This window comes from Ursus americanus, chromosome 13 (assembly GCF_024610735.1).
Source record: "Ursus americanus isolate L20-20 chromosome 13, mUrsAme1.1.p, whole genome shotgun sequence".
NCBI lineage: Eukaryota > Metazoa > Chordata > Mammalia > Carnivora > Ursidae > Ursus > Ursus americanus.
This window is the reverse complement of record NC_142139.1, coordinates 65,515,864-65,540,866: the sequence shown is the minus strand read 5'-3', so window position 1 is coordinate 65,540,866 and position 25,003 is coordinate 65,515,864. Positions and strand designations below refer to the sequence as shown.

General features: G+C 47.5%; 1 protein-coding gene across 1 annotated transcript; it reads right to left on the bottom strand.

The window, feature by feature from the left end:
* Positions 1-237: 237 nt before the first annotated feature.
* TRIM35 (tripartite motif containing 35) lies at positions 238-25,003 on the bottom strand. Its single transcript, XM_045774028.2, has 6 exons — positions 24,434-25,003; positions 11,706-11,801; positions 8,149-8,379; positions 4,992-5,014; positions 4,085-4,203; positions 238-2,773 (listed from the first exon to the last, which is right to left on the bottom strand). The coding sequence occupies exons 1-6, from the start codon at positions 24,866-24,868 to the stop codon at positions 2,196-2,198; spliced, it is 1,482 nt and encodes a 493-aa protein (XP_045629984.1). The 5' UTR covers positions 24,869-25,003; the 3' UTR covers positions 238-2,195.

The following is a 25,003-nucleotide window of genomic DNA, read 5'->3' as shown; positions in this document are numbered from 1 at the left end:
ATGGAAAACACAAGTCCACACAAAACATATGTCCACACATTACTTGTAATGGCCAAAAATGGAAACAATGTAGATGCCCATTAGCTGAAGAATGGACAAAGAAAACGTAGTATATATCCACACGATGGCATATGACCTGGTCATAAAAGGGAATAAGGTCACAAACATGCTACAACATGGATGAACTTTTGCTCATCACAAGAACACTGAAAGGAAAATGTCAAAAGAAAAAGCGGGTTTTAGCTCAAATATCATTTTTATTTTTTAAAAAAAAGAGGTCCAGGCTATCCAAATTATCCTATTTAAAAACCCCTTTCCAGTTTCTAAGTTGGAAATAAAAAACATTTTTAAAAGTTTATTATATAACTAACAAAATAGTTTCAGGTCAAGATTCTCCTAGAGATTATATTTGATGGGCTAGATAAATGCATAGAGACTGCACACTGGTCTCAGATGTGTTGGCCACAAAGTGCCTTGAGCTCCCTGAGCCTCAGTGCGTTCTGACGGGGCCTGGGCACACCAGTGTGCCAACATTCCAACCCCGTCCCCTTAGCCTAGTGGCATCTCCTACTGCGTCCCTCCCCGTGGCCCACATCAATTGTACATGTCACGTTTATAACCACTTCATAGTTTTGAATCATCCTTTCTGTGAACCTGGTGCACGGGAACATGCCCCCGAGGAGAACACCACCACCCCTACAGGCCAGTATTTCCTTTCACCATGCTGTTTCCTGGGACAATTAAAAACTCTCTGCAGGCAGGTATGAGGAAGAAAAGGCGGCGTTCTAAGTCCACAGGCACAGCAGGGTGGGGGCAGAAGAAATCAGGATGGAAACACAGAGGGCAATAGAGCAAGAAGGAGCCAGATGAGGGCAGCAAAGGCCAAGCGAGGTAGGTACCTCCCGCCCTTCTCCCTCTAGGCCCTCCCAGACCGCATCCTTTTCCTACTCCTCACTGAAAAGGACCCTTCTTTCCTTCCTTTCTTGTTACTTTATAAGAATGAATCAGAGCTATTTCTATCACAGCAACTAGAGGACATAATTCTCCAGTCCTCCTATAGCATTTACAGATGAGGAATCGAGGCCCACAGCAGGAACGGGTCTAAACTGTGGTTTTTAAAATCACCTTTCCTAAGTGAAATAGTCCAAGAAGTGTAAATAGATACATCAGAGCTGACCTGACAGCCTTGCCTCTGCCCCGGGGGACAAGAGGGGGCTCTGTGGAGTGGTTTTAAAATACTGGTATAAAGTGACAGACAAGTTGGGCCTGGGTCCTGCCCCAAACCCACAGCAGCAGCGCTGTATGAACTAGATTTTATTTTCTGTATTCTTGATACTCTATGGGAAACTGCTCCTCCCAGGGCTAGCCAATTCCTAGAAAGCAATCAACTCCCTGAGAGCACGCCTTTCGTATACAAACCAACCAATCCAGAGCTATCGGGCTAACCCCCAACTGCTCCCTTTACCTGGCTCTCACAGGGCTCTAACACGCTGGGCCACCGTTTCCCCCCCCAATCATCCCCTATCCCAGGCACCCCTGACAACTGGGGGCAGTCCCTATGCCCCAGAGCCCGCCGAGATCATTCAAACTAGCAGATTCCAAACCTGTCTACCCAGAGCCCTGCCTCGCCTGTTCCTGTCACTAAAACCACAGCAGTCTCCTACCTTGGGCTTCCTCAAATCCCTCTGCTTCTAAGGGGCCCTGGTGCTTCCCCATGTGGCCGCTCCCCTGGCGTGGTAGGGCCCTCCTCTTGGGAATAGCAAATAACAAACGCTTTCCCGTTGCAGCCTCTCCTGGTCTGCTGGCCTCATCAGACCCAGATAATAAAACCTATAAGTTAAAACAGGCCCATTCTCGAAGTAAATGTTACCCCCAGATATCCTGGAATTTGGATTTAGAAAATTCACATGGTGCCTTTCAGCCCAGCAGGCTAGTCATGAGGTGCCATGACTCTGGGGAATGAGGTGTCTCCTGGATGACTTTCAACTGTGGTTGGAGAAGGGACCAGAAACCAAGGAGATGGCTTGGGGCCTGGAGTCACAGGAAAAGGACAGGACTGGTCAGCAGGCAGATCCTGGCAAGGCGGCCGATGGTTCAGAGGTACTGAGGTGAGCATGGCTTGACGAAGAGGGACAGAAAGGAGGCAGGACCATGACACAAGTCCCAGGCAGCGTCGGGCAGGCTCCGGGCCGGCCTCAGCCATCCAGCTCCTCCTTGACAGTGATGCGCAGGGGGCAGATGCGCAAAGGCTCGGGGGGCCCGTCCCCCCGTGCACCCCCCAGGTAGAAGTAGGGCCGCACCTCCCCAAAGCGGGCATGGAAGGTGTAGAGGTGGCAGTGGCTCTCGGCGTCGTAGAAGGACAGCTCACCCTCCTCACACTCCAGCTCCACGCGCAGGCGGCGAGGGATGGCCGGGACCAAAGGCGACGTGGCCGGGTCCGAGGTCACGCAGTGGTCCCCGTCCACACCCTGCGTGCGGCACACATACCAGAAGCCCGAGCGGGTGTCGTGGTAGCAGCTGTGCGAGTGGCCCTCGGCGCCGGCGTCCTGGCGCAGCCGCACCACACCCACCCGCCAGCTCGGCAGCCCCCCCAGGTCCACCTCCCAGGTGTGGGATCCCTGGGAGAAGACGCGGGAGCCCAGCAGGCAGGGTGCCGAGGAGAAGCGCTCCGGGTTCTCCACCTGCACTCGGTAGCCATGGTTGGTGACACTGGTGAGGTCATCGGACACAGAGAGCCAGCCGGCCGCGGTGTTGGGATCGAAGCTGAAAGGCACTGAGAGCAGAGGCGGGAAGTGGGGGAAAATCAGCAAACCTCACGGGCCACCCTTCTGCCATGCCAGCGGGACCTCCATCCCCCCAAAACGACCGTGTCCCATCCGGCCCCAGTGCCCGGAGGGAGCCATCTGGGGCTGAGGGGCCGTGTTGTGGGTTGAACCATGACCAACCAAAAAAAGATGCCGAGGTCCTAACTGCCAGTGCCTCGGAATGGGGTCATGGCAGACGTGATTAAGATGAGAGCAGACAGGAGTTGAGTGGGACCTTAGCCTAATATGACTGTTGTCCTTAGCTAAAGAAGAAGAAGAGACACAGACACATGAGGGGAGAAGGCCAGGTGACACCAGGGGCCGAGATCACAGAGCTACAGCTACCAGCCAAGGACAGCTGGCAAACGCCGGGAGCTAGCAAGTGGCAAAGAAGGATCTCCTGTAGGATTCAGAGGGAGCATGGCCCTGCTGACACCTTCATTTTGGACTTCCAGCCTCTGAACTGTGAGCAAGTAAATCGGTCACTTGAAGGCACCCAGTGTGCAGTCCTTTGTTACGGCAGCCAGAGGAAACCAACAGAAGCAGGGACCCCGATGCTCACACAAGTCCCATGACGACTGAGAGAAGCACGTTACGTAACGTTCATCTGGGTCACTGACAGTTCTCCCTATGAAATCATGACGTCTCTGTCAGCTTGGGCTGCTACACAGAAATACCACAGACTAAGTGGCTTAAACAACAGAAACGTGTTTCTCACAGTTCTGGAGACAAGAGTCTGAGACTGGGGTGCAGCGTGGCTGGGTTTCGGTAAGGCCCTCTTCCTGGCCCACAGAAGGCGCCTTCTTGCTGTGTCCTCACGGGGGAGAGAGGGACAGGAAGCCAGCTCCCTGGTGCCTCTCCTTACAAAGCCACTAATCCCATCCTGGGGCTCCACACTCATGACCTCAAGTAGCCCAATCACGTCCCAAAGGCCCCACCTCCAAATGCCATCACATTGGAGGTTAGGGCTTCAACATATGAATAATAAGGGGACGTAAACCCTCAGTCCTTTCGTTACCTATACAACACAGTTCTGAAAAGAGAGGGCAGCCAGCTCCTCTTTCTGCAGAGGTGGCGAGTGTCAGGACCCAAAGAGAAAGGGGTTCTGCCAGCACAGAAAGGGGTGGGGCAGGGGGTGGAGAGGGCACCAAGGGACCAGTCTGAAAGGGGCTGGAGAAGCTCTGACAAGGTGGAAAGCTGGCAGAAATGAGTTCGGTTGGCACTCTGCCCTGCATGAAGTGCCTCCCCTGCCTGTAACCCCTGCCCACCCCCCCACTCACCGGACTCTACAGACGTGACCATCTTCCGCCAGACACGGTACTGCAGGGAGTCCAGATACTTGCAGATGTCGATGAGCATGCCAGGCTGGACGGGCTCTGGCTCCATTGTGCAGAAGAGGCTGGGAAAGGAGAATTGGGCCGGGTGGGCAGGGCCAGGCCATGCATCCTGGGCCTAACTGGATCAGCGGGAAACAGGCAACAGGGCTCATTCCTGGCCACCCTACCCAAGACAAACCTGGGCTGGGCTCTGACGGGAGAGGAGCCAGTAGCCACCTAGGCTGCTCACAGCTCCTCAGGATTCAGTACGCAGGCTCAACCTGCCCCAGCTGGGGTAAATATAAATAGGAGGTTCTCAGACACAAGTCCCGTCCTTGTGGGCAGAAATCCAGAGGCAGAAGGGACCTTAAGGGTCCTATAGTCCCAACATCTGAAGGTATCGCTGACCTCTGCATGAACACCTCCAGCGACAGCAAACTCACTACTCCGCTAAGCACTCTCTTCCATCTTTGTGCAGCTCTGACTGCGATACAGTTCATCACCGTGAACACAACAGACATGAACACAAACCAGTGTGTCCCGAGGCTCTCAGAGGGAGGGACTAACCAAGAAACAAGCCTAAATGTTGGGAGGACCCACTGAGAAATACAAGCCGTGTGCTGGATGACACATTCTCTCCCCACACAGTGGATGGTCATTTTCCACACTCAGGAAAACAACACTTCACGAGTGCCAATCAAAGTGCAATGCCTTGAAAGAGGGCTCTCTCCCTCCTGGCCAGTCCCCACCACTCCCTCTGTATTACACCCAGCTGGCTTCATTACCTGCCTGGCCCTGGAGCCACTGGAGCTGGCACCCCTGGTATTTCTGCCTGCTCTTCCCCTCCCCTCCAACAGCCTTGGCAACTTACCGGCGTTTTCGGCTTTTGTGTTTCTAAAAGAGAAAAAAAACAAAGACACAAACACAGAGAAAAAAAAAAAAACAACATGTAAGTTTCTGACCTCAAAAGGAGTCCTACCATCCCATGTTCATGGATCAGAAGACTTAATATTGCTAAGATGGCAATACTCTCCAAACAGATCTACAGATTCAATAAAATTCCCATCAAAATTCTAGCTGGCTTCTTTGCAGACACTGACAAGCTGACCCTAAAATTCATATGGAAATTCAAGGGACCCAGAATAGCCAAAACAAGCCTGGACAAGAACAAAGTTGGTGGCTCAAGTCAAGATAGCGTGGTACTAACATAAGAACAGACACAGATCAGTGGATACTGAAAGTCAAGAAGTAAACCCTCCTATTTACTGTCAGTTGGTTTTCTACAAGGTGCCAAGGCCATTCGATGGAGAAATAATAGTCTTCAGTAAATGGTGCCGGGACAACTGGATACCCACACGCTAAAGAATGAACTTGGATTCCCACCTTGCACCATATACAAAAATTTCAAAAATTAACTCAAAGCCTTAAATGTGGAGCTAAGCCTATAAAATTCACGACCTTCTGGGGCACCTGGGTGGCTCAGTCGTTAAGCGTCTGCCTTCAGCCCAGGGCATGATCCCAGGGTCCTGAAATCGAGCCCCACATCAGGCTCCTTGTTCCGCTGGGATCCTGCTTCTTCCTCTGCCACTCCCCCTGCTTGTGTTCCCTCTCTTGCTAGCTATGTCTCTCTGTCAAATAAATAAATAAAATCTTAAAAAAAAAAAAAAATCACAACCTTGGATTAGGCTATGGTTTCTTAGCTAGGACACCAAAAGCACAAACAGGAAATAAAACGCAGATAAACTGGACTCCATCACAGTGAAAAGCTTCTGTACTTCAAAGGAAGTTACCGAAAAAGTGAACAAATGACCCACAGGATGGGAGAAACTATTTATAAATCATATTATCTGATAAAGGTCTAGTATGCAGAATATATAAAAACTCTTATAATTCAACAACAAAAAGACAAGCAACCCAATTTAAAAAATGGACACAGGGCTTGAATGCACAGTTCCCCAAAGATACACAGATGGCCAACAGGGCCCTGAAAAGATGCTCAACAGCATTAGCCATGGGAGAAATGCAAATTAAAACCACAATGAGATACCATTTCACACCCCTGCAATGGCTGTTGAAAAAAAAAGAAGAAGAAAAGAAAAAAAGGTCAGTGTTGGCAAGTATGTGGAGAAATCAGTCCTCATACAGCGCTCGTGGGACTATAAACTCCGTGCAATCACTTGGAAAGCAGTATGGCAGTCCCTCAAACAGTTAAACTTACTAGCTACCATATGATTCAGTACATCTACTCCTAGGCACATTCCCAAGGGAAAGGAAAACGTATGTCTACACAGAAACTTGCACATGAATGTTTACAGCGGTGTGATTCATAACAGCTCAGAGGTGGAAGCAACCCAAGCGTCCATCAATGGATGAATGGAGACATACAATGTAGTCTATCCATACAACGGAATATTATTCAGCCATGTCCTGATACAGGCTGCGACAGGATGTAGTTTCAAAACTCGCTAAGTGAAAGGAGCCAGTCATGAAAGGCCGCATCTGATAGGATTCCACATATGGAAATCATTTATGGAAGTGTCCAGAGGAGGCAAATCCTTAGAGGCAGAAAGGAGATTAGCGTTTGCTGAGGGCTGATGGCAGGGGTGGGGGTTGGGGGGGCACACGAGGGCGACAGCTAAAGGGTATGAGGTTTCTGTTTCTGGAGATGAAACGTGCTACAGTTGATTGTGGTGATGGTTGCACAACTCTGTGAATGGAGTAAAAACCACTGGATTATACGTTTTAAATGACTAAATTATATAGTATATGCATTATATCTCAACAAAGCTGTTATATATTTTTTTAAAAAGTCACAAAAGCATCCCTGAAAGCACACTGGGTCCTGGCCACTCCCATTTCCTGAACAGAAACAGCAAGGAATCTAGCTTTCAGAACCCACCAAATGATTTTATCATCAGGGCCATTTTGGAGACAGGAGACACCAGGGTTCAAAGCTTTGTGTGAGGCAGAGAACCCATAAGGATGCCCAACCGGGATGTGACACCTGGCCTGAATTGATGATATATCTGTCCCTCTCAAACCACTCTACGAAGTCTCTCTTTTCCAGAGAGAACAGTTCTCTAAGTAGAAGAGATAGCTCGCTATCCTGACCGATTCCCAAAATAGCTTTCCAGTCACAGACACGTCTCTATAAGACTCCTGGGGGGCAAGAGGAGGGAGGGCCGGTGGAAGGTGAAAAACATAAAAAGAAAAAAGAAAATGAACTAAACATATTTTTAAAAGCAAGAATGGCATCATCCTTTTCTTAAGAAAGCAATAGAGAATACCAAAACATCATATTTAAATTAAAAATTAAAATAATTGTGTGATTTTAGAATATTCCATTTTGTCTTCTTTGTAAAATCTTACAACCCCTGTCTAATCATGAAAAAAACATCAGGCAAACCCAGAGTGGGAGAACAGTCTACGGGCTATCTGGACAGCAGTCCTCGGGACTGCCAAGGTCATGGAAAACAGAAAGAATAAAGCACCGTCACAGACCAGCAGAGACTGGGACACAGGACAACCAAATGCAATGCAGGTCCCCAGACTAGATTCTGGAGCAGAAGGAGGATATTAATGCAAAAACTGGTAGACTCCAAATAAGTCTGGAATTTAGTTAATTACAATGCACCAAGGTCAGGTTTCTATGGACAAACATGCCACGAGGTGATACAAGGTGTTAACAATGGGAGAACCTAGGGGTCTACACTACCTTCACAACTTGTCCACCTTGTTTAAAAGGTACTCTGCTGTATTAAGGAGTAGAGAGAGAAGAAATGAAGAGAGAGAGAGCAAGCCTACAAGAGAGGCAGGGAGAGGGACACGGAAAGGAGAGCAGCAGGGAGAAGTGAGAAAGTCCTCAGGAGCTCCACCGGGCTGAAAATCCTCTTGGCCTCCTGACAAGCAGGGCACCTCCTCCGGGGGCTCCTCCCGCCCAGCACCCCAGCACTGCAGGAAGACTGGGCGGGTGGGGGCCTCCCCAACGCCTGCCCCCCGTCCCCAAAGCCAGACAGCAAGCCCCTCACCATGAGAAAAGAAACATCGTCCTCCTTCATCTCCGCCTGCAGACGCTCAATCTCATGGGCCAGAGCTTCGGTGTCTTCCGCCAGTCGCTTCATCTTCTCCTCCACCAGACGCTGCTTCTGCCTTGCCTCCTCAGCCGTGGCGTCCAGGATGGCTTGCTCCTCCACGCGCAGGAACTCGCGGAGCTTGTCAAACTCCTGCCGGATTCGCCCTTCCAACCACGCAGCCTCCACCTACAGCACAGGGTGGGACGGGGCCACAGAGGCTCAGGCTCGGAGGGAACCTCTCAGGCAGCACCCGGCCTCGGGACGCTCAGGTTTCTAGCAAAGGAGCTCTTTTCAACAGAGACTGTGGATAGAACCCCAACAGTTAAATACAGATGCAGTTTTATTAGCACAAATTGCTAAGTTTCAAGTCACACAGCATAATGAGGCTGTCCTGATAAATTAAGAAAATCAAATCAAATCTGCTTATAGATGACCCCTGTCATCTGTATCTTCCTCAACACACAATATTGTATATCTTGGTTCAGCTCACCATAGCAAGGGAAATCCTGAATCACAGAAATGAACTGTTGCAAATAACAATGACTTTTAAAAATTATCTGCCTTCCCATCTTAGGACTTCAAATCTGTCTGATCCAGAGGCATCAAAAGAGGAGTAGGAAGTATTTAAAGCTGAATCATTCACAGTATGCTTACCCCTAATCATAACTTTAAAAAGCTTTAAAAAAAATTTAAAACGGGGCACCTGGGTGGCTCAGTCAGTTAAGCATCTGCCTTCGGCTCAGGTTTTGATCCCAGGGTCCTAGAATCAAGCCCTGCGTTGGGCTCCACACTCAGCGTGGAGTCTGCTTCTCCCTCTCCCCACTCATGTTTTCTCACTTGTTCTCTAATAAATTTTTTAAAAAAATTTTTTAAAAGTTAAAACAAAACCATAAACACACTCAAAGAAAAAGCAGAGAAATAGTGCTCACCTTCGAATGAGAAAGACCTTTTGTAATAAAAAACTGAGAAGCCTCAAAGAAAAATGAGATCATTGAATAGACATAAAAAGAGGAAGTTTTGAATGGCAAGAGACTACTAATAAAAGTTAAATACAGAAATACAGTTCCAAGAGGACCACTGGAAAAACAACTCAAAATGTGGGCTGTAGCAATCACTAATCTCATCTTCAGACTGAAAGTTCAATATATGTTCATGGCTCTGACAACGTGATGACAAAATAGTCACCGAGAAAGTGAAATTGACCCAAAAAGAGTAAAAATGATTCACTGAAAAAAAAATGACAAACCGGGAAAAATATTTCTAACATGTAAAAGACTGTTCTTCTTAATATACAAAGCACTCTAATGACTCCAACTAGGAGAAAAGGCAAATATGCAAAAAAGAAAAAAAAAAGAAAAGCATTCACAGAAGAAACACAAATGGCTTCACACTTGTAAAACGGTATACAAACTAACAGTCAAAGAGATACAAATGAGAAGAGATGGCACTGCTGAAATACCAGGCTCCCAAGACTGATCCTGCATGGCGGGAGGCAGTGAAATCCAGGATGATTTTTGTCCCACGGGAAGACAAAAAACAGCAGGCAGGAAAACCCCACCAGTGCAAAGTCAAGTTCAGCCCCCATTCCTGCTGGCAATTCGGAGCCTCGCGAAAAAGGGGTAAACCTCGAAGCCTTCACTTCCCTCAGCCACCTGCACTGACTGGGTTTAGGAGAAAAGCGTGGATCACATGGGAATCCTGGAATCTTCACATGGGGCCTGTCAGAGTGCCACAGGGTCTGGGCCAGGCAGACGGGTGCTGTCATGTGGACATACGGACATGCCCCAGACACCGCCACTGCAGTCCCGCACAAGGCCAGCCAGGGGAACGGGGATGGCCACGGGGCTGGCCACGAAAGGAACTCAGGTGACAGAGGTGAAGCTCCATGATTCCATGGCGCCTGCAGGGAAAGCAACTCGCCATGGGCGGGCCGGTCACTCCATGTCTGGACTGGGGGCTCAACTGGTGCTATGGGTCTGACAATATGACAAAATGACTCACTGAAAAAGCGAGAAACGCCTCTCAAATCAGTTCATTGGTCCATAAGATATAAGAAATGTTGAAGGACTTTTCTCTCTTGGGCACTTCACACACATTATCTCAAGTGAATGTTTAAAAACTTCCTAGTAAAACGGGATTGTCTTTTTACAGATGGGGACATTAGCTTAGAAGAGGGTAGGGATAGGCCTGGAGTTCAGGGTTTGGCTTTGAAAGTAGCTCTGCTTTGCGTAACGGCCCTGGTCCCCAACATTTCACAATCCTTCCTTCTGCTCTGCTCCACCAGCTCTGCAGCTCAGGGGACACTCCTCTGCCAGAGGTTACTGAGACTCTTTCTGAGCCTGGTCCCCTCTCGTGGGCACGCGGGCACGGGTGGGGAGTGCCCGAGCCAGGTGGGTCTTCGCTGAGCAGTACTTGGTAGAAGCACTCACCTAGGGAGTGACGCAGCAAAGCCAGCACAACCTGTCGGAAACCCGGCTGCCAATCCACACAGGACTCAGAGGAAGAGAGGGTGCCAAGGTATAAACAATGAGAGTGGGGAAAGAGGGGAGGCAATTCATTCATTCAATTTACAAACATACATTGATCACCTATTGTGTGCCAAGAACTCTCTCACACAGCCCTGCTTTCATTATATTCTAATGGGAGTAAATAAAAAAAAATAACATAGTGTTAACTGCAGGTAATGAAGAGTTCTGAAGAAATCAAAATGGGGAGATAGAAGAGCAAGTAAGGCAGAGGACTACTTGGGGAGTGATTAGGGAACACTTCTCCGAAGGGATGCCTGAGCTGAGATCGCAGTGACAAGGTACTCCTTATGGGAGGGTCTGGGGAGAAGACGTAGTTCATTTGAGGGACAGAAAGAAGGCCAGTGTGGCTGGAGCCAAGCATGGGAGGAGATGAAGCCAAGGGGCAGGCAGGGGTTGGATGAGGGCCTTGGAGGCCATGGTGGGGAGTCTGGATTGCAAAGGTAATGAAGCCACTCGGCAATTTTAGGCAGAGGAGTGACGCAATCCATGTATTTTTCAAAAAGATCAGTCCACTATGTGTAAATGGATTGCAGAACAAGAGTGGAAGCCTGGGGTCCAAGTAGGAGGCAAGATGAGAACAGTGGAGACAGGGCCAAGATGGGGGGTGGCAGGGGAAACAGAGCATTGGGTGGACAGAGGAATAACTAAAGAGCCCCAGGTCATTGTTGGCATGAGCACCCGGGTACATGGTCAAGTGCAGCACGTACTGAAGTTAGTCTGAAACCACACTGTAGATGGCACAGGTAACTTTTCACGCCCCCCCCCCCCACAGCTGCATGGCCATGCCCAGCTATTTAGGGAGGCCACGGCAGTGCCGCCACGGTCAGCAAGCTAGGACGTGCCTACGCTAGACCCTCAGAGTTACGGAAGGCTGATTCTGTGTCAACACCCACAGCCAGGGCCGGACCACCCTCACCTCTCCCCCCACCAACTCCCCCACTGCCCCAGGTGTCCCCAGTCTCCCTGCCCAGCCGGAGCACTCACCTGATTGTGCTTGGCAATGGCCTCGTAGGAGCGCCTCATGGCCCAGAAGGCCTTGGCTTTCTCCCGCAGCGCATGCTCCATGTTCCTGCACTTGGCCTGCCGTGAAGAACGAGAAGGAGGAACGTTAGGGCCGGAGGCCAGGCACAGGGAGGATATAGTCCATTTACAACTGGAGTCCCACTTCAGTGTGGGTACAACTCAGCCACATTTACTCAACCAGTCTGTCCACATGCTGCAGGGCACAGCCCTAACCTTGACTCTGGTTTTTAGCATAAGGCTCTCAGACACCTTCTAACTGGCCCCTTTGTTTTATACCTGGTACAGATGGGGAGACACGGCCAAGGAAGTCAATGACCTGTTCCCTCTCGAGTCGGCCACAGTACAGCATAGAAGGGCATCCCACTCAGGCCAACAGCTGGTCCAGGCTGTCCATGAACCCCTGAGCTGTTGCCACTATATAGACACTGTGCTCACAGGCTCTCTTTATGACTTTCTAAACTGGACTGCCCTGCAGTCGGTAATGAACAGGTCTGATTACAGGTCAATCCAGTTAAGTCCTACAGGGCCTTCTCTAAACTACATGTCTCCCCACCTCCCCAACTTATTGTAATATTCCAATAGTGCATATGCCACGAAATACCTTAATCACTGCTTTAATCAAATACTTTCAGTTTAGTTAAACTTAACCGTTACTGCTCTGATCTCCTTGGACTCTTTGAAGAACCACTACCAGTTTTAGGTTGGATTCCTACCTTTTGTATTCAAGGCTTACCCATTTCTCTCCATTTTTATACTTTTCTCTCCTCATTCTAAGAAAGCTTACCAAGTTTTCCTTTGGAAAAATAGTAACAATCCTAACGGCATGAATTATAAGTGACTAGCATTTATTGAGCATTTACTATTTGCCAGGGAATGTGCTAATTACTTTACCAATTATGTCACTTAATCATCACATTATCCCTATTAGGTAAGTAACAGGATTAGCCTCATTTTATAAATTAAAAAACAAAACAAAACCCAAAAGTACACAAAAGGGAAGTGACTCACCCAAGGGCACACAGCTAGTCTGTGGCAGAACAAGGATGTGAACCTAGACAGTGGGGGGTAGGCAGCCTCTACGATGGCCCCTGGTAATCCCTCCCTCCTGTGAGACAGAAAAGTCTACTGCTTTAAGAGTCCAAATTTGGGGGTGATTTGTTATGCAGCAATACATAATACAGATCTGTCCTCAAAAGCCTCATCCCCACCCGGACCTGATTCAGATGACGAGATTCAGAAGCGGATGCTGTAATGGGATATTTGAGGATCTTGGGAGGGGGTGAGTGTATTCTGAATGCTAGGGGGACAAGAACCATTGGGGAACAGACAGCAGACTGAAGGAGGCGGCCTCTAACATGGCCCCAGTGGTCCCCACCTCTGGGGATTCATGCCCTGGTGGAATTTGCTCCCCATGAGCTGGACCTGATGACTGGCTTCTAACCAGCAGAATGTGGCAAAAGCAAAGGGAATCACCTCTGAGGTGAGGTGATTAAAAAGCCTGCGCACATTCTTTCTCACCCTCCCTGGCTTGCTCAGCTGGATGGAAGCCAGCTGCCACATTGTGATCCAGCCTGTGGAGTGGCCCACGGGGGTAGGAAGTGAGGACGGCCTCCAACCAGCAGCCCACAAGGACCGTAACCCCACCGGCGGCCACATGAGTGAGGGAGCTCGAATGGCGATCTTGGCCTACATGAACCTTCAGATGAGACCACAGCATCGGGAGAGATCTGAGGCAGACACGCCCAGCTAGGTCACGCCCAGATTCCTGACCCACAGAAACCATGAAGTAATAGATACTGTTTTAAACCAGTATTCTTGGACGTAACTTGTTATGCAGCAATAACTAGGCTGTCTGTCCTGCTCCACAACCCGTTCTTTTAACTGCTGTACTCCAGAAAATAGTGATTTCATTTTCTGCAGGTTTCTTCTTTTCTACTCCTTGTGGCCATTTTTATGATCTTCTTGAGACTACATAACATATCTTTTCGTTTTCTGTAGTACTCATCTCTAAGGTGCCTCCTCAATAGCAAAATGAAATCAGTATGAATATCCCACAAGGCCAGTGAAATATCATCCTATTGTTTTGTGGCAAAAGATGTTTTGCTACGAAGTCACATAATAAAGTCCAAAACAATTCTGTGATTTGCCAAATAAGCATGGATGATAGTAGCGAAGCAACTGCCCACACACGTTACCCAGGGGTGTGCTGGCCCCAAAACAACGCAGCCCAGCCCTTTGCCTTCAACCTCAACAGCTAGGGAGTTGCAGGCGGATGAAGAGAGATGGTGATGGTGGGGAGGCGGTGACAGTCCCTGTCCTTTCCCAAGCTCTTGAAGCACTTGGAGAGTTCTGGTGTAATTCAGCAAAGACCAACCCCAAAATGACCCTTCTCTGAGGTGTGAGTTGATGCGATCCACCAATGATTCTATCAGTAATAAGCAGTTATCACTGCACATATGCTATGCATCACACACCAAATAAAGGGCCTAACAGAGGTCATGCTACTTTATTCTTACATTCTTGTGTGGCAGGCACTATCCTCTTACAGAGGAGAAAACAAGGCCCAGAGGAGTTGAGCAACTTGCCAAAATCATACAGTTAGACTTTAGCAGAGCCAGGATTTGTATCCAACAATAAAGGCCACGGTCTTAGTCACACTGCACACCCTATCTCATTCAGAGAGCTATTACTACGTTTGTCTGCCTGCCTTTTATGTTTCTAAAAGTGTCATCTTGGGGCGCCTGGGTGGCACAGTGGTTAAGCGTCTGCCTTCGGCTCAGGGCGTGATCCCGGCGTTATGGGATCGAGCCCCACGTCAGGCTCCTCCGCTATGAGCCTGCTTCTTCCTCTCCCACTCCCCCTGCTTGTGTTCCCTCTCTCGCTGGCTGTCTCTATCTCTGTCAAATAAATAAATAAAATCTTTAAAAAAAAATAAAAATAAAAGTGTCATCTTATTCCCAAATTTGTCAGTTTTTAGTTCTAGAAAATAAGTTTATAATTCTGTCAATACTTTGCCCAATTCTTTCAATAACCTAGCATGTTAATGAATTTCCTCCTATAAATGTCAAACTAAACAACACATTTTAAAAACTAATGGCTATTCCCAAACTGGAAACCCACCAAATGTCCATCAAGAAATGGATAAATTATGGCATATTCATATAATGGAAAACTACTTAGCAACAGAAAAGGAACTACTGACTCATATAACATGGACAAATTTGTGTACATATATAAATTTATGTGTATATACATATATGTTTACATATATATGTATATACAAATTTTATACATATATTTTCATAACTTTTATAATATTATATATATCCCCAGTATTTATGTATAAATTTTGCCAGAAAGAGGCCAGATACAAAAGAGTATATATGGTATCACTCCATGTACATGAAGCTCAGGGACAGCACAAACATAAGGGGAAATCATAAGCTGGTTGCCTCCTGGTAGACTGGCTGGGAAGGGAGCTCTCCAAGGTAACAGAAATGTTCCATAGTTCCTTTGGGGAGGCAAGTATAGGGTGTGTGTGTGTAACACTCAGAATTCCTCAAACTCAACAGTTAAGATGTCTGCGTCTTCTTGTATATAAATTATACCTCAAAATTTTAAAAGCCCATAAAATGAAAACTTTGGAAGTTTTAGCCTTTTCTTGTCAGTTACAAAAAGAGTTTCTTCCTCAAAGAAATCCCTTCAATTTCTCTCAGGTTTAATGAGTTGTTTTTTACCTTTCAATCTCCTGTTGTTGACAATTTATTTGCTTTGGCATAAACCATAAATGTGCCTTAAGTAGTTATACACGAACACCTCTTAACCACACCCAGGATGTGTACCTTGTCAATCTTATCCCCTTCTTCCTATCGGAGGAAACAAAGGTCCTAATTTGTTCAGCATTTCCCTGCTTTTCTTTATAGTTCTATCACCCATGTATGCATCCCTAATCTAAATAATATACTTTAGTTTTGCCTGGTTTTGAACTTTATATTAATGGAGCCATTCTGTATGCACTCTTTTGTGTCTTGTTTCCTTTGCCTTAACGTTAAGGTTTGTAGGATTCAAACACATTATTGCATGTAAGTTTATCATTCATTGTTGCACTATATTCCACTGTAAGAACACACCACAATCATTTACCCATTCTGGTGTCCATGGACAGTTGGGTCATTTACAGTCTTCGAGTAATACAAATAGCATGAACCTTCTTATATGTGTCTCCTGGCACACACGTACACTTGTCTCCGTGCAAAACATTCCTGGGAGCAGGAATGGGCCACGAGTGTATCTTCAACTTCAGTAGACCATGCCAAACTGTTTTCCAAAGCAGTTGTACCAGTTTATACCACACAAGTGATATTAATGAAAAATGTTTATTAACCATTTGGATCTTTACTTTTAAATACCTGTTCAAATCTTTTGACCGTATTTCAATGGAGTTGCCTGCCATTTTCCAACTGGATTGTAAGAATTTATTATAAATGTTCAATATATGACTTTCATGGGTTAGATGTGTAAGAAGTACGTTCTAATGTATCACTTATATTTCTTAATTTCCATATGGTCAAATCAACCAGTCTTTTCCTTTAGAATTAGGGCTCCTTGGTTTTGTTTTAAAAAATACCTCCTCTCTTCCCAAACTGCTTAAAAAAACCCAAAAACCTCCATATCCTCGGGTCACAAAGATAATATCCTAAATTATTTGTTTTAAGCTTTACGGCTTTCCTTTCTCATTTAGGTCCGGTGTGGATAACCTGGAGTTTATCCTGTGAATGGTATGACCTGGGAGCTTACTGCTGCAGGACCATTATTTTTTTTTTTAAAGATTGTATTTATTTATTTGACAGAGAAAGTGGCAGCGAGAGAGGGAACACAAGCGGAGGGAGCGGGAGAGGGAGAAGCAGGCTTCCCGCTGAGCAGGGAGCCCGATGGGGGCTGGATCCCAGAAGGCCAGGATCATGACCTGAGCTGAAGGCAGACGCTTAACGACTGAGCCACCCAGGCACCCCCGCAGGACCATTATTTAGAGTACTAGCATCCCCATTGATGTATAGGCCACCTCTACCTACATCAAACACAGATGTTTCCAGTTCTCTAGTCTGTTCCCCTGGCCCACCTGCCTGTCCTGTCAACATCACACAGCCTTAACTTCGATAGCTCTAAAATATACTAAGAGCTCAATGTCTCCTAATAATGTTTTGGCAATCATTGGCCCTCTGAGTTTTCATACAAATATTGGAATCAGCTTGCCAAATTCCACAAAATATCATGCTGAAATTTTGGTTAGCATAGTACTGACTCTACAGATCAGTTTGGAGATTTCTAATCTGTGAACATGGTATATTTTGCCACTCAGTCTTTGATGTCTTTCAGTGAAATTGTGTATTTTTCCCCACCAGATATGTGCACTGTTGTATTTATTGTTAGATAGCTGATTTTTATACTACTGTAAATTTTTTATATTTGCTGATATACAGAAATACAATTGCTTTTAAGGTTGATTTTGCAACCAACCTTCTTCTAAACTCATTTATATACATAATTTATCTGTAGCACCTTGTTATTTTCTCTGCAACAGAAATTTCTATGCAGATATATATAATCATATCTGCACTTCATGCCAGTGTAGTTTCCCTCTTTCCTAACCTTATACCTTTGACTTACGATTCCGGACTTACTTTATTAGCTAGGCTCTCCAGCACAAAACTGAATACAATTGGTCATAATGCACATTCCTGTCTTTTTCTTGGTCCCAATGAGAAAACTCAATGTTTCACCATTAAATACGGTATCTGATCTAAGTTTTTCAGTAGGTATCTTTAATCGGATTAATGAAGTTCCTTCCCTTCCTCGTTTGCTAATTTTTTAGTAAATTAACAAAAGTATACTGAATGAACTTCAACAAACTGATTTTTCTCATCTGTCGTTAAAATCCTATTTAAGTGGCATAGAACTGGGTTGTTTTCTTATCTGACAACTTTTGTCATTTAACTGGAATATTTAAGGTAATTACCGGATACACTTGCATTTAAACCTATCGCCTTGTTCGGTTCTCTTGTCCCACTTGTTCAGTATTTCCTTCTCTTCCCCTTTCTTGGGATTTATGATGCATGTTTTATTCCACATTTCCCCTTGCATGCATTTAGTGGTGAATCTAGAAATACTGCGTGCAAACAGTATGAATTCAAATGAATCTAAACAATACACTTTCCTCGTCTGCTTTAGATATTCTGATTTGAACACTAACCATACTTGTATCCACTCGGATGGACCATTAAGGGACCGCATGTAGCCCACAGAGCGTGCTCAATGAGCAGAAGCTGCTGGCTGACTAGAGGGCTATCTGCGGTGAAGCCTGGTCAGCACCAATACGGGTCATCACTGCCCTGGATGGAGCTAAATGGCCCATGACAGGTGTGGGCCATCGCCCAGATCCCAAGCCCAAAACAGCAAACGAGCTCCGATTTTAGTTTCAAATGACAACACCCAAGATTACTTATTTATAAACATGCAAAACAGGAAGTTTTATTTACACTAAAGGATTCAGAATGTGATTATATAGTCTACATCGTTTATTTAAAAAAATTACAATTTCATTCCTTAAGCAACAAATTTCAATAGTATATGTAATACCCTAAGGATTTTACAAAATTGTTTTACCCAAAACATTCATTAACACAGGTGCTACGCGATATAACAGAAAATAGGAAGGGTGTAGAGAAAGAATAAATATTAGTTCCCAAAATTGTCACAGCACCCCTCAGGTACCTATCAAAGGCTAGAGTCATGTCTGTAACCATGGCTATCCGGCCCAAGCCAGGTTTTCTGTCCTCCAAGGTCCTATGTATGCAGTTGCTCCTGACTAATTCCTGTCTGCACCACCCAGCTGTCTCACAGTGGCCTTGAACACTCTGCTCAGGCTCCCTTCACTTCCTCCAGAGAGCCATTCTGATCTTCCCAGAAGAGTTCAGATGCACCCTGTGGGCTCTCACAGCTCCCATTCTACTGTCCCTGGATACTTACTACCCTGGATAATCACCTCACTTTCCTGGAAAGGCTGTAGGCTTCCAAGAAAGAGCAGGTCCTCTGGCCCAGCACAATGGTGCTCAATAAACCTTCCCAGAAAGAAAGGACGCTTGCCCTGCAAGGGTAGAAAATGTCCTATCCATGCACATCCCCAGGGCTCAGCACAAAGTGGACATTCAAGTAGCTACCTGCCCAGTCAATGAGTCCGTCGAATGCCCGTGCTCTTTCCCCTATGCCACACTGCATCCTGGACTGAAAGCCAGGAGACCTGAATTACACCCTTGTCTTTGTCACAACCACTGCCGAGAACTTTGGCTAAAGTTTGCTCTCTCACTGGCGGTCAGGCTCCATACCTTAAAAATGAAGGCATGAAAGCTTCTATAGACTCTCAAACTTCACCATAAAAATGAAGAATGCAGTTTTCTGTCCATGCTTACCCAGCCCATCACCAGTGTTTCCAGGCATCTGTCTCTAGTTCGTGTCATCTGCCCTATCTATTTCAAACATTTGTTTTCAGGCAAACTGACATAGCAGCAAGGAGCTCTGGCACTTGGCCCCCAAGTTCAAATCCCTGCTCTTCTGTTTAGTAGCAGGTGATTCTGAGCAAATTCCTTCCCTTCTCTGCACCAGTTTCCTCATGTGGGCGAGAGGAATGAGACTACCTACTCGGAGGACTGCTGAGGTCTCCACTAGTCAATCCATGTCAAGTGCGTCCGAGAGCGCACCAGGCATGTGTTGGCTCTCACTCTATTAGGTGCCACTTACCACCTCATTTAACTCTCCTACTGGCTGTTCCCAGGTGCCTTAAATGGAGAGCATAAATGCATCCAAGACAACTAGATCTCGTCCAGGTCCCTTTCTTATCCAACCCCAACCCAGTCTCCCATTCTTCCTTTCTCCCTGGTGCTTCAGTCCTCCTCACAAAGCAGGTGTCCACTACGGTGCCTAGTGCAGACGGCTGGGTAACTCAGGAGCTTCAGTGAGCAGTGTTCAGTAAGCCCCTGCCTCTGCCCCTGTCCAAGCAGGCAGTAAATGTCCTCCATGCAACTTGGACCTGGCAGTGCCCGGTCCATAAGGGGGGGGATTCAGATGGGAGTGTGTAGTTAGGAAAAGAGGGGAAAGAACTGTGGGGGGGGAGACTTAAGGAAAACATGGAATATTCCTAGGTAAGATTTGGCCAGATTGTTTCTAAGAAGGGAACCCAGAAGGGGAAGGGAACCCCAGAAGGGGAATGGATTGGGGCTGGTGTAGGAGGAGGCTGGAGGGCAGAAAATGGCTCTCATGTCAGTCCCATGGGATGGGTAAGAAAGGGGTCTGGACAAGGCAGCTCTGAGGCGTGGGATTTGGCTGGAGTTCGGGGCAGGCTTGCTTTGATGATGCAAGGCAGAGCAAATGCCGAACGGGAAGGCAGGAAATCTGAGTTCTAATCCTAGACGTACCCTTGCCATCCCCTGCCACTGCCAGGAATTGCTGTATTTCTCCAAGTTTCTGTTTTCTCACTAGTAAAACAGAATCATCTCCTCACAGTGCCCCGTGGCTCTGGGCCTGTATTTGGGGATTTGCAAGTTTTCCACGAGAGTTTGAATTAGTGTTTTCATTCAATAACCTAAAAAACAAAAAACAAAAAACCCTAAGATAAACCTTTTCCAAGTTGCCTTGTAAACAGGGCCGATACACGCTTTCAGCTCCTACAACTTCGGTGCCAGCACTTGTATTTGTTAACAACTTCCTCAACACCAAGCTACATTACTTTCACTGTCTTGCCTAATAAGGATCAAAGCACACTTAATGGGTGAAGGATGTGCTAGGTCTGAATAAAGGCCGATTGTATCACAGGAGAAGTTTCGGATCTGCAAAGAGGGAAATTTAGCCTGGCAAACCAAGCAACCACTTAGAAGAGGGTAAAGGAGCATCCCAAGTATTGTCAGACAAGCCTCACAGCCACCCAGAGCACTGCTTCCATTTCAGCAAAATAAAGTCTAGCGATGAATATTTCAACTAGAATTGAATTGACTTTAATAGTCTTTGTGCTTCATCTGTAAACTGTTGTTGTTTTACTGCCTCTATGTGCAATAAGCAAGAGGAATTCACGCTAGTTTAGCGTTTGTAGGTAGAGAATATATTTTATGTCACGGTGTTGGAACAGCTTTTCCTTTAAGAAGACTGGGTACGTTGTTCAAGTTTGAGAAACATGTGCTACAGGCTGTCCCTTCGAGCTCCAACACGCACTTCAGCGCTCTGGTCTCCACACTTAAAATGTCTGGATATGTCAGCAGTTGCTTCCCTTCACGCCCCACTGTCCTTAGGACAAAATCTCAGATCTCTAACAGGTCCTAGATGCTCCCTGGGATCTGTCCTGGATGCCTTCATTCCTCATCCAGAAGTCTCTGGACTCCTATGTAGCCTGCCCTCTGCCCCACCAGCGCAGCCTGCTGTCCCTCTCTTAGCGAACTCCTTCCGAGCCTTCAGGTCTCTGTGGAATCAGCCCCTGCCCCCCACTGGGGACAAGAGCAGGCTTCCTTGTTACAGCCATCTGTCACCTCCTGTACTGTCCTTCACAGGAATGTCAGTCTGATTATTATTCAATTATGCCTATTTGACTCCAAGAAGCCAGGGGCTAGGACTCCTCGGCCCTCTACTGAACATACTGTGCCTGGCACACAGCAGGCACCCACACCGCAGGATAGTGGTCCTCATCCAATCAAGCCTCTTAAATACCCACACATAATCCGCTGTCCTCACAGCTCCCAGAAGAGAAAGCCAGCAGGGAAAGTTTTACCCGGGAACCAGAGAAGTTTCTCTCAAAGCCCATGACCAGAGTAGGGGCCGAACAAGGCCCCAGGTGAACTCTATATAGTACTTGCTCTGTGACTTTAGACAAGTTACTTAACCTGAGACTCAGTGTCGCTGTCTGTAAAATGGGGAGACTAGTACCTACCTGTGGCAAGCTGCATAAAGATGTCCACATCCTAGCACTTAGCAGCTGTGAATGTATTATTTACATGACAAAGAGGACTTTATAGATGTGATTAAATTATGGATTTTAAGACGGATCATTATCCTGAATTGTCTCGGTGGGCCCAATGGAATCAAAGGGTTCTTATAAGAAAGAGAAAGTTAGTAGAGACAGTCAAGGAAGGCAATGGGGTAACAGAAGAAGTTGGAATAATGTGCTTTAAAGACCTCTAAAAGCTGGACAAGGAAGGAAATAAATTCTCTCCTAGTCTCCAAAAGGCATGTGGCCCTGCCAATACATCGATTTTAGGATTTCTGACCTCCAGAACTGTGAGAAAAAACATCTGTGTTGTGTTAGATTGCCATGTTTGTGGCAACCTCATAGGGGTTTTGTGAGGATTAAATCTGTTGACGTGTAAACACTCAAGAGCACCTGGCACACAGTAAGGGCTCAAAAAGTGTTGGCTGGTATGATTACTCTTGTCGAATTCCTCACATGGTTGCCAAAGTGATCTTTCTAAGCACACGTCTCACCACAAAGTCCCTATTTAAAAGCTTTCAGAGCTCCCCCAGCACACGATGGCAGCCCCTTCAGCCTCTTCTCACCTCTCCTGCCTTCCCATACTGCTCCGCACCCAGTCAGCCAGCATGACAACTTGTCTATTTACTGCCTGACTTCCCTTGCTACGCTGTGAGCTCCAGAGGCCGAGGGCTCTGTCTTACTCTGCGGCCTCAACATCCCTCGTAGGTCCCAGAACACAACACAACACAAGTCCTTGATACATAGCTGTCTAACACACTGAATGAGTTTCACCCTGCATGAGGCTGGGCACACTTGACTTGCACTCGCCTTAGATCTTTCCGGACTAGACTCCCTACCTCCTCGTACATCGCCCTGGGTGCCCATCAATCTGACTGCACGATCCCTCTGCTTAAAACCCTCCTACTGCTCCCTACAGTCTTTAGAATAAAAGCCAACCCTCGGGCCTCATGGCTTCTGCTACACTTCCATCCTTATTTTAACTACTCTAAAATTCTCTTAGTGCCTAGAAGGTCAGGCCTCCCAGCTTCTGGACCCTTATGTATGCTGCTGCCTCTGGCTGAAATACCCTCCCTCACTCTCTTCACCTGGCTAACACCTCCTCATTGCTCAGGTCTCTGCTTGAAGTTCCTTGAAGGTATGAATTGTTGTTTATCTCATGCCTCGAAGTAGGCCTGGGACTGAGCAGTACGAGGCATCTGCTGCAGGAACAGGAAGTTGTCATTAGATCCTATGTGCTTCCCCAGCACCTGACTCCCTAATCTTGAATCCTGGATTAGCCCGGACCTGGGGGTTCTGCCTTAGTGCTCCTGGCCTTGACCCCTGCCCATCTTCCTGATCTGTACCTGTCACAGCCCCATGGTGACTAGTCATGACCTGATCCACCATGCCCCCCTACCTCGATCCCAGCCCCCAGAATGCCCAGCACTTACTTTAGCTGTCCCAAATCAGGACCTGGCACTTCTGCCAGTGGGAATGGGGAAAAGCATTGTTGTGGACCACTGTTAAACAAATAAGGCAACAGGAGTTATAGGGTTATCCCTTTGGCAAGCTACTGTAGTATTCAAACATGCATATTGATGACATTTCCCTTCACCTGAACTCTAAATGTGTATGAAACTCTAACCTTTTTTTAAAAAAGGCCTTAAAACAAAAACAAAAACAGTGTCTGGAGACCAGGCATTAGGGGTTCTTACAGTGCCTCCTTTTCAATACACTCAGCTTCCTACCAGCTAATCAGTGGGTCTGATCCATGTGTTAGTAGGTGAGGAAATAAATTAGTGTTTCACACCCTCTGCAATTTTTAAAATAAAACAATAAATAAAAATAAAATAACAGAAAATGCCAGAGTACAACAGACATTTTCACAGGACTTTTGTTTCAAGGGATACATACACAGGGGTGTGCCAGATCACAATGGAAAAAATATGGGCTAAGGTCAAAACATGGTTTTACCAGGGGCTAAGGTCAAAAATTTCAAAAACTCCTAAATTGGCTAATCCTTATTTTCTGATCATTCTTCCTTCGTATACCAAAGTATTCTCCGTGTCACTTCTATACCAAACTTAATTTCCATGTCACTTTATTTATAGCCACAGGAACTCTAGGCATTGGGGTGCTGAGAGTGATCCAGAATAAACCAGCTAGCCAATGCCAAAAGCCTCTCCACTCCTACACAATACATAAGGCCAGCTCGGGGAAGTATGTGACCCCTTCTGGAAGACCTTAAGGCTTCATATCCCTGGCCTGGTCTTGGACTCCCATACCTCTAACTTGAGTGTGCCACGCTCCAAGATTCTTGGGCCTTACCCACACCTGTCCTTCTCAACCGGGCCGGTGCCACACCCTGCTGGCATAAAGGGTGCAGGGCCTCCGGCCTTCAGAAGGGGCTGGGGCCGTCTTGGGAGCATCGCGTAACCCCACTTCCCACACTTCCGGTTTACACTCCCTCTTCACCCATCCCAGGCCCCCTGGGCCGACCCCTTTGGAGGTTAGCCGAGTCAGAGGGATGGGGGTCCTGGCCGCAGGACGAGGCGGGGGCCTAGGCACACAGCTCTGGCAGGCTGCAATGGCGGGAGCCGCGGAGGTCAGAGATGCTGAGTTGCAGTCCGCACCCGGCCGCCACGTGCGCGCTCGGCCACCTCCCGCACACTGCCGCTCTTACCCGAAAGTCGTGGGCAGTGTCTTTCACTGGCTGCACGCGGTGCCCCTGGTGCCGGGGGTCAGCCTGGCACGAGCAGCACAGCAGCTCCTTGTCGTCGAGGCAGAAGAGGCTGAACTGGCCACGGTGTGAGCGGCAGAGGCGCGGGGAGCGGTGGCCCGCCCAGCGCGCGCCCTCGGCCTCCTCCCGCAGCAGCTTCTCCACCAGGTTGTTGAGGGTGTGGTTGGTGCGCAGGTCCCCAAGGGCCGCGCGGTCCTTGCACACCGGGCAGGTGGGCGCTACCTGCACCTCCCAGCAGCGAGTCACGCACCCGCGGCAGAAGTTGTGGCCGCAGCGCAGAGTCACGGCGTCGCGGAAGGGGTCGTAGCAGACGGCACAGAGCAGCTCCTCCTTGAAGGAGCGGGAAGGCCCGGGGGACACAGCGGGACCCAATTCCATTGCCACGGTCAGTGGACCCCAAACCCGCAACTTTCGCTCCAGCCCCTCCCACCCGCCTGTAGGCTCCGGGACCCCGCGGTGAATGGTGCCCGGCCCCTTCCGTTCGGAGCGCTGAGCGACAGCGGCGTTGTCCAA

Excerpts from the sequence above, each read along its gene's own strand:
- TRIM35 (XM_045774028.2), bottom strand. The coding sequence starts at position 24,868 with ATGGAATTGGGTCCCGCTGTGTCCCCCGGGCCTTCCCGCTCCTTCAAG. Across the intron at positions 5,015-8,148 it reads ACGATGTTTCTTTTCTCATG|AAACACAAAAGCCGAAAACG; the intron begins GTGAGGGGCTTG and ends TTTCTCTTTTAG. Across the intron at positions 2,774-4,084 it reads GGTCACGTCTGTAGAGTCCG|TGCCTTTCAGCTTCGATCCC; the intron begins GTGAGTGGGGGG and ends CTCTGCTCTCAG.